Source organism: Pleuronectes platessa, chromosome 1 (genome assembly GCF_947347685.1).
Source record: "Pleuronectes platessa chromosome 1, fPlePla1.1, whole genome shotgun sequence".
NCBI lineage: Eukaryota > Metazoa > Chordata > Actinopteri > Pleuronectiformes > Pleuronectidae > Pleuronectes > Pleuronectes platessa.
In genome coordinates this window covers 5704192-5722632 of record NC_070626.1, presented here as the reverse complement: position 1 = coordinate 5722632, position 18441 = coordinate 5704192, and the positions used below count along the sequence as shown (strand labels likewise).

Genomic DNA, 18441 nt, shown 5'->3' with positions numbered 1-18441 from the left:
TTATGTGTAGTGTCTATAATATGCATATAACTCTGTTGAGACCTGGTATTTTATGTCAAGTGATCCAATCCCACTCTGACAGCTCTGAAGTGATGGTGTGAATGCAGCGAAGAAACATTGAGGGCACAGTTAAGATCCAATGTCTCAGACCCCATTCAGGGATGATCTGGGGTGTGTGTGTGGCCATTGAGGGACCACCTGCTCAGCTGATGTCCTGTTACCTGCTTCCGTTTCATAATTAAACTAAGATATTTTTCAGTTTTTTCAAACGAGTAGTTTATATTTTATTATACAGCTGTAGCACATGGATTCGCTCAGCCTTTCCATGCCCCTGCTGTCTCTCCTAGGCTGCGGTCTCCTGAAAAAGTCCGGAGGGCCTGTATGTTAGTATATTAGTTGTTGTTGACATTCTCCAGACTTTTTTCTGGCAGCCTCCCAAAATAAAAAATTAAATCTCCTGTGAATACAGCAGATTATGGGAAGATTTCCTGTCTAGCGAGACGGCGTGTTGATGATGTTTCTAACGTGCAACAGATGTAAAACTGTAAAAACAGAAAGAATCGCAGAGGAGTTGCATAGAAGCCACAGACAAAGATGTCAACCTGGAAAGTCAAGATTGTCAAGACAGTGTTCATGTGCTGTAAAACAAAAACATGTGATCTCCACAGCAGAGTTTATACTTTACGACCTGTTTCCTACACGCTGCGCCAACCCTTCACCTGAACACTGCACAAATGTTTCTGTAGTTTTCAATGTGTGCTGCATTCTTCACATGTGAGAGGTCGAGGCTCAGTGGAGCGGACTTTCTCCAGAGTCCATGTCTGAAAAGGGTTTTGCTCACTTTCTCTTACTTTCTCTCTGTTCTCTCTCACATACACAACATGAAAGATGCTTGTGCTTATTAGCTGGCGACATTTTCGAATCTCAGGTGTGAGCTAATGTAGCTGGATTGGTCCACTTGTGATTAGATCTACGAAGACACCAGCTACTGCCAAGTGTGATCAGAGCCTAGGAGCGGTTGAGCTGCGACATTCTGATGTTTTGATTGGTCGGGAAACCAAGCACTGGAAGTCGTGAGATTACCAGCACTTCCATCAGTGCATCTGCATTAGACTCACCTTTCCTGTAACATCCTAACGTCCACACACGGATCGCTTACGTTTCATTAAGCCTCAGAGGAAAAGGAAATGGTAGCTGTTGTGGGCACGATTCACTGCCAATAAATCTGAGGGCAAATCATTCCACACTTTTCTCTCCCTCTACACTCTGTAAAAGACAACTCAGCGAGCCCTACTCTCCATTTAAGACAAATGTGATATCTTAAAAAGTGCAATTATTGCTCCAAATTGCATGGCTTCTAAAACAATATTTCCACTTAAAAAGCAGCTCAGGATCCATCTCTCCATCTTTCCAGTTTAAAAGTCATTGATGCTCCACAGCTCCTTTACTTACTGTAGGCTAAATATGGAAATACCAATAGCGCAGCAAATGAATATTGACGAGAACAAAATGCAGGGATATAAAACATCACATGGTGGCTGTAAATTATTGATGATTGCATTCATGACATCTCAGTTTAAGGCCTCATTAGCTCCGGCTGCAGGCAGGAACTTTTGAGTTAAATTTTTTATTTTTTTAATCATGTTCTGTTGTGATCATCGCAGTCTCCCTCTCCGCTTTCATTATCACCATTCGTCAAATAGACAAAAATCGTGCAGCTAGTTTAAAAATGCATGGTGTCAGATGAAAAAGAAAGAATAAAAGAATGGCTACGGCTAGTAAAATCCACCTATATCCTGGAAAAAAAGTCACATTATGTTTACAGCATTTTGACAATAATGCAACTTTTCAGAACCCTAAAAGAATTAGGATTAATTAGTTTTGCAAAACTGAACATGATGTTGTGAGAATTATAAGAAAGTATCCATTTTTACCGCCAGCTCCTGGGGCTGTGATAAACTGTCACTATACGGTTGTGTAATTGATGACTCATGTTATGTGTTGTGTTACAGAAGACATACAGTACAGTAGCCATGTCACATTAGCCGGCCGTTCTGTACTTGGTACTTGAAAAACAACATATATGGATTCAGGCTCAACATAAGCACACAGAGAAAAGCTACAGTGCACAACATGATGAATACTACTTCTGAAGTAATGTGCAGTAAATCCATTCAGGACAAGAACAAAAGACAACGTTTTTCAGCACAATGTTTAAGCAGTTCAACTTCACGGGGCAAATAGATCACCACTGGAGCTGCAGCGGTTTATTGCAGTAACCTGGTTTATCTGATTCAAGGCAGCATTGAACATATATAAATCACATAAACATTACAGGGTGTGCATGCATTTGGGCCCAGATTCGCTCTGGTAGAAGGTCACATGATTGAGGTCAGAGTTAGACCTGTTAGACGTCCCATCGTTTTTCTAAATTTTGTGGACACACAATCCACAGGGGAAGAATCCATATTTTCATATGCTGCTGCTGAAACATGTGAAATCAATATATTACATGCGTTTGTCATCTGATCACATACTGTATAACCTTTAATAATCAACTGAAGCAGCTCCACAGGCAATTAGACATGACGTGTGTGCAAAAACATCTCCCAACAGCGTGGTTCTACTTAAAGAACAGTATTCACCTTGAAAATATGTTGTCATGCTGTTGTCATGCTGTTGGCCTGCTGCGAGCACCACTGTGCTGACTGCATGTGGTTATTATTCGTAACATTAGCGTGATTGAAAAAATCCTGCTTCTATAGCAAGACTGTTCCCTCTTTCATCTGTAACTGATTCACAATGTGAACACACGTCGTGTCTCTCAGAACGTCTATGTATGTAGGCTCTTTGTGGTTGTTCTTCAACACAGTGGAGCATCAAACCCTTTAAGAGGAAATCAGCATGGTATTAAGCTCACAACAATAGTGCTCATAGGGTGATGTTAATCAGGGGCTGTATCATTTTCTTTGTCTCAGTTTAGCATGTTAGCATTAAATAGAAGAACATTTCTTGTTGTAATTAGCCTTCTATGGGGACCAAGATTGATGGATTGCCATTCAAGTTGGCCTCATATTCACGGTCCCCATAGAATTATAATTTCAACAGGTTGTTGGTGAGATATTTCAGTCCGTCTCTCTCCCTTTCACTCTTTTAAAGGTTCAATAAAAATGCTAGTGAATCCTAGGTAGTGAGGAGTTGACTGAGGGAGTGAGGTGTGTGATGTAGGAGGAACAGCAGATGCTCAGCGTGCTGCCATCAACAGGTGCACCAAGGAAGGCAAGACATTTTCCCCTCCTGTGCTGCTGCTGCTGCTGCTGCGTGTGTGTGTGTGTGTGTGTGTGTGTGTGTGTGTGTGTGTGTGTGTGTGTGTGTGTGTGTGTGTGTGTGTGTGTGTGTGTGTGTGTGTGTGTGTGTGTGTGTGTGTGTTTGTACGTGTGCATACAATTTGTTCGCTTGAGTAAGGAGACGGCTTTGTATACTTTTGTGAAAGAGTTCCCAATATTAAGAATGAAAACTCTCTCAGTGTCTGATATTTCTGTAAATGCTTCTTTTGTACTTTTTGAGTTTCCACATTTAAATTTTGAACACAGGTAATTAACTTTTGAGGGACATGTGTGTCGGATTAAGGAGGATTTGTAAGTCCAGAAGTATGTTTGAATTGAAATGAGGAACCATTGTGTGTTCATTAGCTCAGAATAAGCTCTTACATGATGTCCAACGTGATGTACTATCAATGTTTAACAGCGTATTCAGGTCGGGTTTAAACCTGCGTCCTCATTGTTATAGATGCCACTAAATCAAAACCATTTTTTTTTTTAAACAACTCAATCTCGTGCTATTTTTCTTACAATTTAAGTTCATAAATATGCAAAAATTGCTTTGACATATTTAACGATAAAATACTGTTGATTCCACCAGAGTCGAATCTGAGTGCAGTTAAAATGTATCAGGCAAACCTGTTGCCCTTACTTCATTTATCAGGTTAGAAGACACACTATGTGTATGAGTAGAGAGAAATAGGTATCAAGCCTCGTTTTGCTAAATCATGTGCTGGTAATTTCATAATCCGCTCCATCATGAGAGTGGACAAATGTGTTCTTTGCCAATTTGGAAAAGAAACTCCAGAGTACCAAGCAAGCCAATTATCTCACTTTCCATAGAGATCTGAGGCCCCTGCAGTTTCCATCTTGAGTACAACATCATTATGTGCTAGACGGACACGGAAGCTGCATCCTGGACTGCACTATGTAGCGATGCCAGCACAACAATGCTGATTTAAGATTACAGAGGGACCCACTCAGAAATAGATAAATAAATGCTCCAACGGTGCTCTGAAGAGTACAAATGTGTACTTAGTGAATTAAATATTGACTCAAATGTGACATGTGTTTGACCATTGTGCAATTGGACCGGCACTAGTTCTCCAATTCATTTCCTACCCTTCTTCATTGGATGAGAGCTTGTTCATCACTTTGCAGCAGGGAAACAGCAGCATTTCAGAAAGAGGACAGTTGCTGTAACAAAGGCTGCAGGGCTAGGAAAACATTTAGCGGACATAAATTTCAAAAACAGAAATATCTGTTACACCACACTACATAAAATAAAGAATATATGTTTTGATGCAGTTTTTTTTTGAGTGTTGCCATTTTTGTAGTAAGTAATTTGGCAATATGACATATTACATATACAGAAGCTCTAGACTACTGTAAATAGCAAGGCAGTCTTTGATTTGAAAGCCTAGTTCTTCTTAAATCAATCAATGTTGCTGTGGGATAGGAAACGTTGGTTGGTGTGCAGCATTATAACCTTAAGAAATGGAGGTAAACTGCACTCAGCATGCTCATGCTCACCAGCCGGGCAATAAAGTGATAAAATAAAAACCAAAACTGTTTGTGAGTCCAGCTGTCTGACTCTGGAGCTGCTCGCATAATCATTATTATATTACAAATAATATTGAATTGAAACAATTTCGACTACGTAGTAACTCTTTCTTTCAAAGTCTTTTGTGACTGTCCCTTGTATCATCAGCTCTATATGCAAATGCACGATTGCCAGAAACATTGCAAACATCCAGGTTTTGATTTGTTTCTGCTCCTACACATACGAGTGAATAGGTGAATAAACAAATTTAAACAGTTAATAACTTTTTGGAAGCATTTCTCTTCCCATAAGGTTTTGCAGCAGTAAAGGAACTCAAATAAATAATGACATGTTTCTTTGTTTATGTGGGAGTGCATGCATTTATTCATTTTCATGCGGGTTTTGTGAGTGTTTGTTTTTGTGTGTATTGGCACATGATCCAAATGCAATGTAAGGTGAATTGGAGAATAGGGAGTTTGATGCTGAAATGTTCTTGTTAGCAGGAAATATGCTTATTCAAATCCCTGGTGGTCTTTTCAGTTTTAGCAAGGCAATCAATTTGTGGCCAAGCAAGTCCTGGCTCCATGGATTCTCAGTGTGTGATGTAGAGACAGAAATGGTGCAGAATGACAGTCCTTTCTATTCATGTGCTGCGAATAGTAACTCTTACCTGCTCCTTGTAAGTTTACAGAACTGAATCTTCGTCTCAGTCAGAGCATGAGAAGTGAATAGCTGCCCTGTGCTAAAAAAAAAAGCATTGTCCTTCCAAGAGATTCAGCCTCTATTTTCTCTTTCTTAAATCAGTACACTGTATTGCCCTAAGCAATGAGGCTTTGACAAGTAATGCCTCATGTCATTTCATTTTTCTGAAGAAACCCAAGTGGGAATGAAAGGAAAGAAAGGGGAATAACCTAGTTATGTAGCAATTTCTTACTTTGAGTGTTTTTCACTGGACAACACAGCTCATGCGCTTACCCTTGTCCAAGTACAAGTAACGCCTCCATTCATGGGTTCATTGCAATAACAAGGTCTAACAGGAAGAAGTTGACAGCATGGGAGCTTCCTCCTGCGTAGCCATGGTAGTGATGACATATTCAGGTAGTAGGGATCAGTGGAAACAAGGCTTTAGTTGAGTTGTGTCGGTACCATGCTGTGGGAGAAGGGCTTTAGATATTGTGTCTCATAAAGCAGCCCTTGTATTGGACTATACTGCATGAGTTAAAAGAAAGGTTGAGATCTATGAGGCTCTGTGATGTCTCGGCTTAATACTTCTAACTTCTGTCTTTCCTTTCTCCAACTGTCTGTTCTCCTCTTTAGTGTCAGCAAACGACTGTGACTCAGAAGAGAACGCAGAATTGACCTATTACACCCTGAGTCAGGACTTCACCATTTCCCCTCACGGGACCATCTTCCCCGTGGGGCCGCTGGACTACGAGAGGCCCAACCATCTGTACGAGTTTGTGGTGATGGCCATAGACAAGGGCGAGGTCCCTCGGACTGGTACGACCACAGTGCGCATCCGAATGGCTAACGTCAACGATGAGGCGCCTGAGTTCTCCCAACATGTGTAAGTAAGAGCTGAGGTTCTTACACAGTTGTACATCGTGCAATAGACAAAACAATGGAATGTGGTTTTGATGGCACTTGACGACACTGAGTTTGTTTGAGGTATTTAGGAATTTAAACCCTCCTTACCCTGTGTCTGATTCCTCCCTGCTGGTGAGGGTGAGACACTTAGAAGCAGATGGTCATTCTGGTGAGAGCAACGTGTTATACAGAAGAACTCAAGCGGTTCGAGTGTCACCCTGGATTCTTTATCCGTTCTGGAAAGCCTCTAGCGGACAAACCATCTGGGTCTGACTCTCAAGGCTAAGATCTTCTGAGTGCCAGGACGATCTTACTAGTTTAGTCTTCACACATTTCCGTTGCACATATATTGATGACACATTTGAGCCACTGCATAAAGCTGGATTTCCATGTGGTCTGAAGGAGTTGTAAAGCTGTTTTGACAGTGTGAGAGATAAGCCAGGAAATCTTTTGATGACCAAGTCATTTTTTATCAAGCAAGAAATGCATTCACAAGTTTAATTATTTCAAATGAGAATTTACAAGGTGTTTTGTGTTTATTTAAATTGTATTTATTAGGAGTTTGAAGTGTTCAACAGAATTGTTGATACTGGAATTGATCATTAGACGTAGGCCTCCTTCTATTTTACCGTCTGATGAAATGTTTTGCTTCAGGCTGAAGGACAAAATGTTGCCTAAAATATTTTGGCAACATTAAACTTAAATACAACATGATAACAGCTCTAATTTATATTTTTGTTTTGATGGTTTTGCGTGGCTTTGAATGGAAAAAGTAACATTCTGATGAGTTTCTTATTACAAGTGGAGAATTTTGGTGAAGCCTCGTGCATAACGTCAAACACTTCCATGAGTAAAGCATACAGTATAAAATACATGAAGCAAATAAAAAACAGACTACCAAAGAGAGAGAGAGAGAGAGAGAGAGAGAGAGAGAGCTTGACTGTCCTGCCTTGTCAGGTCAGTTCCTCACAGCTGCTTCCCAAACCAACTTCGCAGCTGCTGTTACCCACAATTCCAGCACACCCCTGCCTCCCTCCCCCTGCAGTGCCGCTGTGGCGCCTGCATCTTTTAATTGGTTGATTTTCTGGCAGAGAGCTGGGAAGATTGGTGAAGCAGGGTCAATCAGCCATGCCCACCAGCACCCTCAGGAGGCCCAGAGCTCGCACTCCCAGTGTGTGTGTGTGTCTGTCTGTGTGCGTGTGTGTGTGTTCAGTAATTATGAAGGCCCCACCAAAGTAGGGCGTTGGTATGGGCAGAGTTATGTTGTCGTACAGTGCATTCATGCGTCATCCATTTAATATGCATGTGTTTATGCTGTTTATTTATTTGTGCGCACATGTGTGTGCATGTCTGCATGGGTTGGTACATGTGTTGGATTTATTGATTTACTGTCAGCGACAGCCGAATAATCAGTTTTCCTTCTGTAACCCTGAGCCCTCTACTGTAATTGCAACAAAAACAGGATCGGACAATCTATGACGTATCACTCAAACACACGTACATGCTCCGCAGAGCTTCAGGCTCACAAACACATAGACGCTTGCACAAATGCATTTTAACTCACATAGATGCACACGTGAGCGCTACAATTAGCAAACACATGTGATGTCTTTGTGGAAACGGGGAGAGTTTGGTAAGTTAAACGTAACAGATTTTGTATTCATTACCGTCCCTGTATATTCATTGTGTTTAACTGTGTGTGTGTGCGTATGTGTGAGAGGGAGACTGGATGTGCATGTGTGTTTAGTCAATGCATGTGATGGATGAAGAGGAAAAGAGGGAGGTCATTAAATATATCATCATCCAGGCAGAAAATCTGGCCTATTTGTATCGATTCTTGGAGTTGGATGCATGCGATAATGAGCATCCATGTGTATATGTGTGTGTGTGTTTGTGTGTGTGTGCGTGTGTGTCTGTGTGTCCATCTTTTTCTTTTGCTCAGAGTGTCTAAAAATGACCCTGAACACTGAACAGTGTTGTTTTCAATTTAGTGTAGTTGCTACTTTCTTTTGAAAGCAAGAAAGAAAGAAGGAAAGAAGAACTCCTTGTTTTTCTTTGGGTTTTACATTCACCAACTCTCAGACCTGCCTCTACAGCCTTGCTATTTTGTCCCTCACTCACGAGTGACCGCATGGTTACCTCTCATCTGAGTGCTGTCTCTTTTGCCATCAGGACCCTATTACTGTACCTGCCTTCGCCCTTCTGCTGCCCTGGTAACCACTGCTTTCAGCACCTTTCTCGCCTTTGTGTCTTCACATTTCACATGCACTGTATGCACATTGTGTGGCAGCTAAGCCCAACACTGGCAGCCAAAGCCTGCTGCACACCAGAGGACAATCGGCCAAATTTCGGGTCCCAACAATCGTGGGATCCTGATTCGATTATCCAGCCAAATGATCCCGTAATGTGAGGGCTTTACAGGTTTAATTGTAATGTTTCCTTCTGTATCAGAGTCTCTCCAATGTTGAATCGTAAATCCTGAACATCAGACATGTTTTATACCCATTTCCCCCTGTACTAGGTGGACAGTAGACAGGGAACTGTAAGTGTGCTTGTTTAATGTTTCCTGTTGTTTCTGCAAAACATGACACAAACAACTGCAACCGGCTGATGACTCATATACTGTAACGCCAATTGTTTGTTAGTTGGTTCTGCACTTCGTCTGGTTCGTCTTTTCTGTGCGTTCTCACAAATCACAGATACACAATTGGTGACTTCTGACACTATTTCTGTGGTCGCCCTCAATTTAACAAATCATTTAAGATCAGAAAACCTAGTTTGCAGAAGATATAAGAGCAGATGTTGAATCTATTACTTAAATGTACTATATTTTGTTGTCTGTACAGCTGTAGAAACTGAGTATTGCTCTTACATCAGCCACATACACACAACTTCAGCGGTGGTGAAATCCGAAGCTTGACGTCATTCTTACATTAGCTGTCAGCTCTCCCACATTGTGAAGGGTTGTGTTTCAGTTCATATGCTTTTATATTGTAGATCGTCTGAGGAAAGGTCAAGTCCAAGCCTTGTTTGTTTTGTGATGTTTTTCCTCTACATGAAATGACTGACGACTTAAGTCACTGATATAGTCCCTGCTGATATCTATTTCTGATCTTTTGTTTATTCATTGTCTTTGTCATGCCATATTGATGTCACTGTCAGGAGCCATTTCTTTATGACTCCTGCTCATACCTCACCTCAGTGTTATTGCTCTGGGAGAAGATTTTTCACCAAATCAGATTTCGCTCATAAAAACATTTCTCATGCCCTGTTTGTTGTTTCCCGGTAATCACACAGTCTCCATGGATGAACGATAACAGTCTCATACAGTTAGTTCCTCTCTGGGGTTTGATTGAACTCCTCAAAACTCATCTCGGTTACATATTTAGACGTTTTCTTTCTGTGGAAAAATCATTTCATGGCTTTAGAATGACTTGAATGTATCTCTAAACCTTCGCTTCATTTAGTCTTTGCGGATCTATCAATATATGTAAATAAGCCATGCTTCTATCTCCACCCACCGCTCAGCTGCTCGCCTGCAGCTCCTTGGTCTGATCGTCCCCTCGAGTTTAGCTAACTTTAATTCAATTCAACTCAATTTTTATTTGTATAACACAAAATCACAATATGCATTATCTCAAGGCACTTTGCATTGTAGGTTCAAGCCCCTACATTTTAGAGGAACCTAACAGTTCCCACAATGAATAAGCACTTTGTGAAAGTGGACAGAAACAACTTTTAGAGGGAAGAAACCTCTTTGACCAAACTCGAGTAGAGGGCCATCCGCTACGGGTGGTGGGGTGAGAAGAAAGAAATGAGGGGGGAGGAGAGGTAGGTAGAAAAAATCTTTGGTATCAGTCTAAAGTAACGTAACATTTGCATAATGCAATTCTATATAGACAGGAGCTAATAAAGGCTGATAAGAGGAATTGCAGCAGAAGACAGTTTGAGGATGTCATATTCACAGTGCAAACAAGACTGCTGTCTTTCACTAACCTTAAACGCATTGAAATAAACATAAAAAGTTACATTTTATTTATATATTCAGTATCAACATATTTTCAACTTGCAAAATTGAACTTGTGAAGATTCACACATGTGCAGGACTACATTGATCAACTAAAGGTCTCTCTACTTTACTCTTTTCAACATTCCCTGTTAACAGGAAAACAGATTCTGTTTTCTTTTTTCTAATCCCCGTCACCTTCCACTCTTAAGCTTGATTTACTTTGTATCTGGTAAAACATATGATAGTAAACTGTGTGATGATCATCTACAAACTAACGTTAGAGCCAAAGCTTGGCAGTGTTAATGTTGCTAAATGACTGTTATGTCCTATCACTGACGATCAGAGGGAGAAGTCCGATTCAGCAGAGTTAAAGACAATAGAGACCAGAGTGGCTTCATCCTCAGCTGCCCATGAGACTCACGTCTTTACAGGATGAACACAGGGAGGCTTTTGAAGAGCAAACACAGAAACATGAACAATATTTCAAAAGTGTACATATAGATAATGAGGTTTCTCTGTTTCAGGTAAACCCCAAACAATTATTTACCAAATATGATCAAACCTAAGCACTGGTTGGAAAATAAAAGTCCTCATACACACACTCATACATTTTAACCTCATTCTCTGTGTATAATTGTATCTCTGTTTGTAATTCTCTTGTGTTTTAGCATCAAGTTAAATATATTTGAAAAATGCTTGTTTCCCCTCATCTTTGCCCACTCAGGGCTCAGACTGTTGAAAACATTAATTCGACAGATTCAACAGATTGAGCTGTCGCGCCCCACATGGGAACACAAATCTCACAGAATTAGTTCACATGAAACACCCAGCTCACATGTACACACACATCCAGCCCACCACTTTAATAAGATGCTATATTTAGGCTGTCAGAAGCCTCACTTATCATCCTGCTGTAGCAAACACTGCTGTCTCACTGTAGAAGCTGCAGCTGCGTCTGCTCCTGTTGTGACTGCTACAGCCACCTGAAGCCTCTAACTGTGGGTTATTACACCTGCGCTATGCGGGTGTATTGTAATCAGGGGCATTTGTCTGTGTCACTGTCACAGCGATAACTCGAGCTGTTTTAATCCAAATTGGATTCAACTTGTTCCTTTGGACAGGATTCAGGACATGTGATTTTATACATACATATATATTTATTTATTTTTCCAATCTTTTATCGGTTAAGGTCACGGCATTTTGCCCTGCTGCTAATGCATGGGAAATACATTAAAAGCACATATCATCCCTACAATTGTCTTATTATGGTCTGAAATATGCACAAATTTAGTTATAGATTTTATAAATGATTATTTAAAATATATATGTTCAAATAAAAAAACTGTACAGAATTGATATTATCATATTTGTAGCTACACCACACACATACAAAATAAAGTCCTGCTCACGCTACAATCTCATTATACAGTGCCATTATCAATGTATTATTATTTTGCTCTCTATATTAGTTATTGTAATTTCAAAAAAAAATTAAATCAATACCATTCACCTGTGTTTAAAAAAAAAATATATTTTTGATACTTAAACGTTCATGTACATATTGAATAGTTATTGAAAACTTTATTGAGCACGGAGTGAATTTGCTTGTCAGCTTATGTGCAAATAATATATATATAACATGAGATGGTATTCAACAAATACTGATGAATAAGGAATCAGACGGGAGTAATTCCAGCAAATAAATATGGAAGGATCAGCTATTCAACACACAGCCTCTCTTTCCTGATTCTCATCCACACTTTATCTGGAGAAAAATAAATTGACCTCAGTAATTAAACTCAGAAATTAATTTTCACAACTGACACCAAGAACCGACCTAAGGGATGCATCTATTTTCTCTCCGGAATGAAAACAAAGTAAAAGGGAAAAAAAGCTTTAAAAGTAATTAGTGTGAGCTGGTGTATGTCTTAGCCCTTTTTCAATTGATTGCAGCATTGATCTGGTCAAATTAGAGTTGTGGTAGAGCCGAAATGTGATTGCAAAAGGCATCTCTGCCGTTGCTTGGCTGCTTTCTGCATCCTCTGGGTGATCCGTCCTGAACTCTCTCCTCTCTCCCTCGCTCTCACTCACTCACATAGGCAGTCGCTTACGCACCAGACGCCTACGAGCATCTGCTTGAAAGCATTGGAGAGCAGTGTTTGTTGAAGATAGGTTGATTTAAGTGTCAAGTAGTATTAACCTCAAAATGCCCCATGCAAATTTTGCCATGGCAGAGAATCATTATTTCTTCGTGTGTATTTAGGAAATTTACATTAAGCTTGGCACAATAGTTTGTGTGGAATGGTCATGGTACATCATGGTCTTTATTCTTTGCAGGAAACTACTGCTGTTCTTTTCTCTTGTTTCATTATCATTCATCTTGACGTTTCTTAGTTTTGATTTAATGGGAGGGTCATGCACTGGATATTTGTCTGAGTAGAGTTCCTGTTGGAGCCTATAGTCACCACGGTCACACATTTTGTGTATGTGGCCTCTCGAGGATAGGGGCAGATCAAAAAATTCATATGCTAGGCACTTCAGATATGGCGAGTATAATATAATGTATTATTGTGTTGACTTCCACTTAAAGAAACTAAGTGAGTGCGAACAAGATGGCCGAATTACCATACATCAGGACAGCAAGCAACAATTGTTTCTGACAAAACAATCTCACCCTATAGCAGCTGTCCTGGTGCGTTGGATCACAGAGCTCACCATCTTTTTATGCAGATTGTTTCTGTTTCCCCAGTTGCTATTGTCTGAGGAGGACAGTGTGATAGGATCAAATGTGGAGTACCCACTCAACTCAGATTAGTTTGTGAACTATATTTTTTGAGCTACTTTGTTCTTGTGATTAATAAAGTCTTTTCAAAAATCTGTGCAAAATGCTAATGAGATGTCCCCAGTCCCTCCCGGGGCACCAAAATCCTTGATCCTCATTTTTCTGTCTAAGCCCGTCCAAGGCAAAAGTCACAGAGCTTGACCCGACAGACATTAAAAGTGTTTATGTACGAACTTAACTTGATGGAGTTAATTTAAGCTGCACTGAGTTTGTGTTTCTTTGTCCCCTTGCTTATTTTCCATGATTACAGTCTGCATGTGTAAAGCATCAGCCCAGGCAATGTGAAACACCTGACCCTGAATATCTAATTCCAATGTATTTTGCCTGTTGAGTCCTGACTGGTCTTGACGGGCCTGTTGTGTTTTTTGTTAGATTATTGTAGTAGGGTTCGGCTTTTATGTAAACTTGTTGAAAGTTTTGCACTCTTTCTTTAAACTTTCAAATGTTAAATGTCAACTACCCAGTCTTTAAAGCCCAATCCTATTTCACCCCTTGGCCCTACCCCTTTGCATTCCCTTAGTTTTTTGCGCAATCACGTGTGGGGCAGGCTGTCCCAATACCTGTTGGGACGGAGGGGTAGGACTTTATTGCCCTCGAAACAGAGATTTTCCAGAGCCTTACTTTAAACCTAGAGGTACCCAGAAAAGCTCGCGAATCATCGGCAAGCTCCAATGATAATGATTGTTGTATGTTAGGTTAATAATATTTCAATGTATTTAGGTCACTTTTCACCACCATAACTAAAATAAGTCGCACACTAGCGTTAGCATGTTAGCCCTCTTTTTTTCACATAATTTCATATCGCATCCCTAGGACCAAGGGGTGAAATGGGATTGGTCGCCAACCAACACTATAAAAGCCAGAGATATTCAATTTGCAATATTAATAACCTAAAAAAGAAAAACAGCAAATGTTTGACCCTGAACACAAACACACTTAAATGATCTATTTCTAATTGTTTGACAAACTTCCCTTTGTGTCAGTAGCTCAGTAATCACCGATGCTGGTAGTTTTTTCATATGACGATTACAGGCCAACGTCAGCTGCTGCTGCCAGTCCGGGCCGCCTGTAATCAAAAGCCTAATTGTAAGCCAGCTCTGTTTGAATGCATAATGATTACTCTGTCTGCATCTGTAATGCAAAAGTAGACTCAATTTGGGGAGTTGTTCATGATTCCGACTGCACTGACAGCGTCTATAATTTTGCTAATTGCGGGCAGAAACGCAAACGGAAGCCTCAGTTTGTTCTGGATTGCAGGTGAGATAAATACAAGCAATTATCTAATGATCTTTTCAAACAGCTTCCTTAGACCACAAGTGGAAGCCGTTTGATCAATGCACCCTGAGAGAGACTGCATAATGAAGAACCACGGCGCAGCAGCTCTCCTCACCTGACTCGTGTATCGATCTGCAGAGAAGTGCGTGCCTTGTAGAGTTGGAGCTGGAATAACTCAAATGCTGCAGCCGCGCTCGGCGAACAGAGCAAAGAGGAGCCACACGTCACTGATCGTCCCGGGCAGAACTAGTCACACAGTTGTTGAGGCAGAAAGTCGCCAGTGCCAGAACATGGTCGCAGTGCTCGGCTCCTAATGAGAGTACCTTGTTTTCAGTAAAAAATGAATAAACCTTGTTGTCAGGGACGAGTGACAGACGGAGACAGTGTATGTTTGTGTGGGGCTGTAAGATGATTCTTAGAGGTGCACACATGTGAGGAGACAATGACGCATTTATAAACGACAGGAGAATGATCTGTCTTTTATTCTTAGCCTTAAGTTCAACATGCTAAAAATTGCATGCATATGCGCACACACGCACACAGCCGATAGTGATTGGTTGAGGAGTCTTACTTAAGTCTCTCATGTTAAAACTTTTGTATGGAGGGAACAATTACTTACAGCCCAAATGACATTTCCCCTTCTAATCTTTAGTGGACTGTCATTGGGATCAACTCTGTAATAAAGATGGTTCCCCACTGAACACTCTAAGTAGATTTTCTTGAATAACCAAGTTATGTATATGGTATTGTGACCTTCATCAGTGCAGAGAGTGCTGTAATTAAATGTTTCATGGCAGCAAAACACTGTAATATTCCTTTTGGTTTGTATATATACAGTTTTAATTTGATGTCCAATTCATAATTTCACATTCGAATAGATTGAAAGCTGTAATATTGTGGCATTTCACAAAATGTTTTGATGGCAAAAATGGGTTGATAATAACTAACATCTTCTTTTCAGACATGTATTTATTTTGAACGTTTGTTGTTTTAATTAAGTGGTTTGCTGTGCCTTTCTCTTTTATTCTTTTATTTTTACTTTAAACATGTGCGAAAAAAAGATAACATAACTTTAAAAACCCAACCTCGAAACATCACCTAAATATTTAAGATACAGCCTGTACCTGGTCCTGCGCTTTAGGAGCCAGCAACAGACTTATATAGCACAGACCCTTAAAATCTGATTAGGGTTCAGCCGCCCTGAGTGTGCTCCAGGTTAGTGATGCAGACCAGTGGCCAACACCACCAAGAAAAGGTGTGTTGTGTTGAGCCACTCCTGTGTACTGTATACTAGTTTACAGGATAAAGGTCTCTCTCTCTCTCATTCTCTCTTTCACACACACACACTTTCACACACACACACTTTCACACACACACACACACACACACACACACACACACACACACACACACACACACACACACACACACCCACTGAGTGATTAACACCAGGCTTCCATGGTGAGAGCAATCAACAAGCTGGTTTAACAGGAAACTGTTGATACTGAGTTAGCTGAAGGATATTTGTCTCATTAAAACATAAGGGATTTACCATAGAGAGTATCCTTGGTACATGCAGTCTGGAGATCAGAGTCAAATGTGTCTCAGTACTCTGCACCTACTGTGGGATCACCACTGAGAGAGGCACTTACTTTTGTCAAAGTCACAGTTTGTCCTCTCGTGGCTGCAGTTGTTTACATTTGATGAAATTCTCTTCGGTCACTGTGTGTAACACAACCACTGGTCCCGCCAGCGCCCAGCACAATGAACAAAGTCAGCACATCATGTCAGAGTCAAGAGAAAGCCTCAGGCTAACATGGTCAAAGTTATGAGTTTTGATCATCTGGGGTGTTGACTCACAAGGACTACGATTCCCTTCATCGTAGAGCTGATGCATTTTACAAAAGGATGTCTTTTTTTCATTATGCAGTTTCTACAGCCGTGTTTGTGTTTACTTGCTTTATTTGGATTCAAAAGTCAAAAAGCTACTGATTAACCGAAATGGAAATGACACTAATAAGGTTATTAAATCTAATGAGGAAAAGGCGCTGATACATTTGTTTGGTCTGTGATTGGATTCAGTATTTCTGTGTGGGCAGCACGTTACCATACAATTGTTCTGAAGCACTGAACTCATGGTTGAGTGTGAATTCGATGAAATGGATTTAGAACTCTTTAAAAAGTGTCTGATTTCTACCTGCAGAGCTGCCTCTGAGAACACGTGTCTTTGTGAATTAAAGCACTTCCAGGTGAGATGTTGATCCTTTGTGTTTCCTTATTTGTTATTTTAGATATCGAACGTTCGTCTCAGAGGACGCGGGCCCCAACACACTTGTTGCCACGGTGCTGGCGAAGGACCCTGATGGGGACGGGATCACCTACAAGATTGCCAACGGAAACGAGGAGGGCAACTTTGTCATTGACAGCCAAAAAGGTTAGAAAGGCTGCATTGATTCTGTCTTTTTACCTTGTTCTTCTTTTTATCCAGTTCTCCTGTTTGTGTTATTGTGTCTTTTTTCACATCCTCAGGACAGCTGTAGAATATGACATGTGGAAAGACAAGACTAAAGATCTTGTGACTAAATTGCTCTACCCACAGTAACACACTATAGACACTTATAGCGGTACATACTTAAGACACACGTCTCACTTATGTCATATTGCTTGATGAAGTATTTTTACCTCACAGCTTGAACCTTTTGTATTTTATTCCTACAGGGAACTGTTATGAGGGTGCAATATCACCCTGGTGGATTTAGCGCAATGGCCGAAATATCCACAAAGATTGTTTTCCTTCCCCAGTTATTTTCACCCTGCTTTGCTGTCTGCTGTGCCTGCTATATTTACGTACAGCCTACAACTGTAAAAGCTTTCCAGTTTGTCAAGCGTGCCTCCGAGAGTCATGAAAATAGGCCTCACATAACGTGCATGGCTCAGTTTTATGTCATACACCGTATACACAGCTCTGTGGACTAGAATGGTTCGCAAGTTCCTCTTACTAATAGAATGCTTGGTCAAAGATGTTCAAACCCTGACAGCTCGTGTCATGGAGACGTTAGAGTAATGAGCCAGTGCGAAGAGCGTTTCCAAACTATCTTTGTAAGGAAATACTATCTGAGCTTCACAGTCACACATCTTAGCAATGATAAGTGGGAATCTGGATTAATGATGCAGTGTGTGTGTGGTTGTGTGTGTGTGTGTCCTTGTGTGTGTGTGTGTGTGGGGGGGGGGGGGCAGCAAGTGGGGGTATGGTGGCAGTTTCATAGCGGTTCAACCCTTTTGTAAATTGCAGACCCCTCTGAATCTGCATATCACATTATAGGGTAATACGATGACTTTTACAAATTCAATTACGGGAAACTTCAAGGCACAATTTCCTCTGTTCACCCGCAGTGACATTCACTGTCAGCTGATAGGGCCGATCATTTTATCGAGCAGGGAGACAACTCGTAGCTCATAACTCCGGTCCCTCGACTATCAGATGACGAGCTCAGGCGTGCATTGCCATTTCTATTGTTCCGTTACCATTTGCATTTAGTCAAATCAGCCAAATTTTCGCCCATCATTCGTCATAAAAGGTCAATTTACACGTTTGGTTCCTCTGAGAGACAAAGTTTGTATCATGGTCCTTCTTCTTGCATAGTTAAATATCTGCTGCATGGTGGCCACCTGCTCATTTACCTTCCGAGTTTGTATTTATTGCTATATGTACAAGCTATATGGCTGCAGTTTGGATGCCATCATGAATTTACTTTACTGGTGACTGATTCAAAATAGAGACGGCTTAAGAGGCTGGAACCAGCCGATTGACTTGATCTCACTAATACCATTACCATGGCTCCCTTATCGCCAAGTGTCCCAGTTA

General features: G+C 40.7%; 1 protein-coding gene across 1 annotated transcript in view; it reads left to right on the top strand.

Moving 5' to 3' along the window:
• si:ch211-186j3.6 (neural-cadherin) overlaps positions 1 to 18441 on the top strand; it is a 283762-nt gene that overhangs the window by 86358 nt on the left and 178963 nt on the right. The window contains exons 6-7 of the mRNA XM_053428876.1: positions 6181 to 6430; positions 16868 to 17010. Of these exons, the coding sequence (XP_053284851.1) occupies positions 6181 to 6430; positions 16868 to 17010 (393 nt within the window). The remainder of the gene's footprint in view (positions 1 to 6180; positions 6431 to 16867; positions 17011 to 18441) is intronic.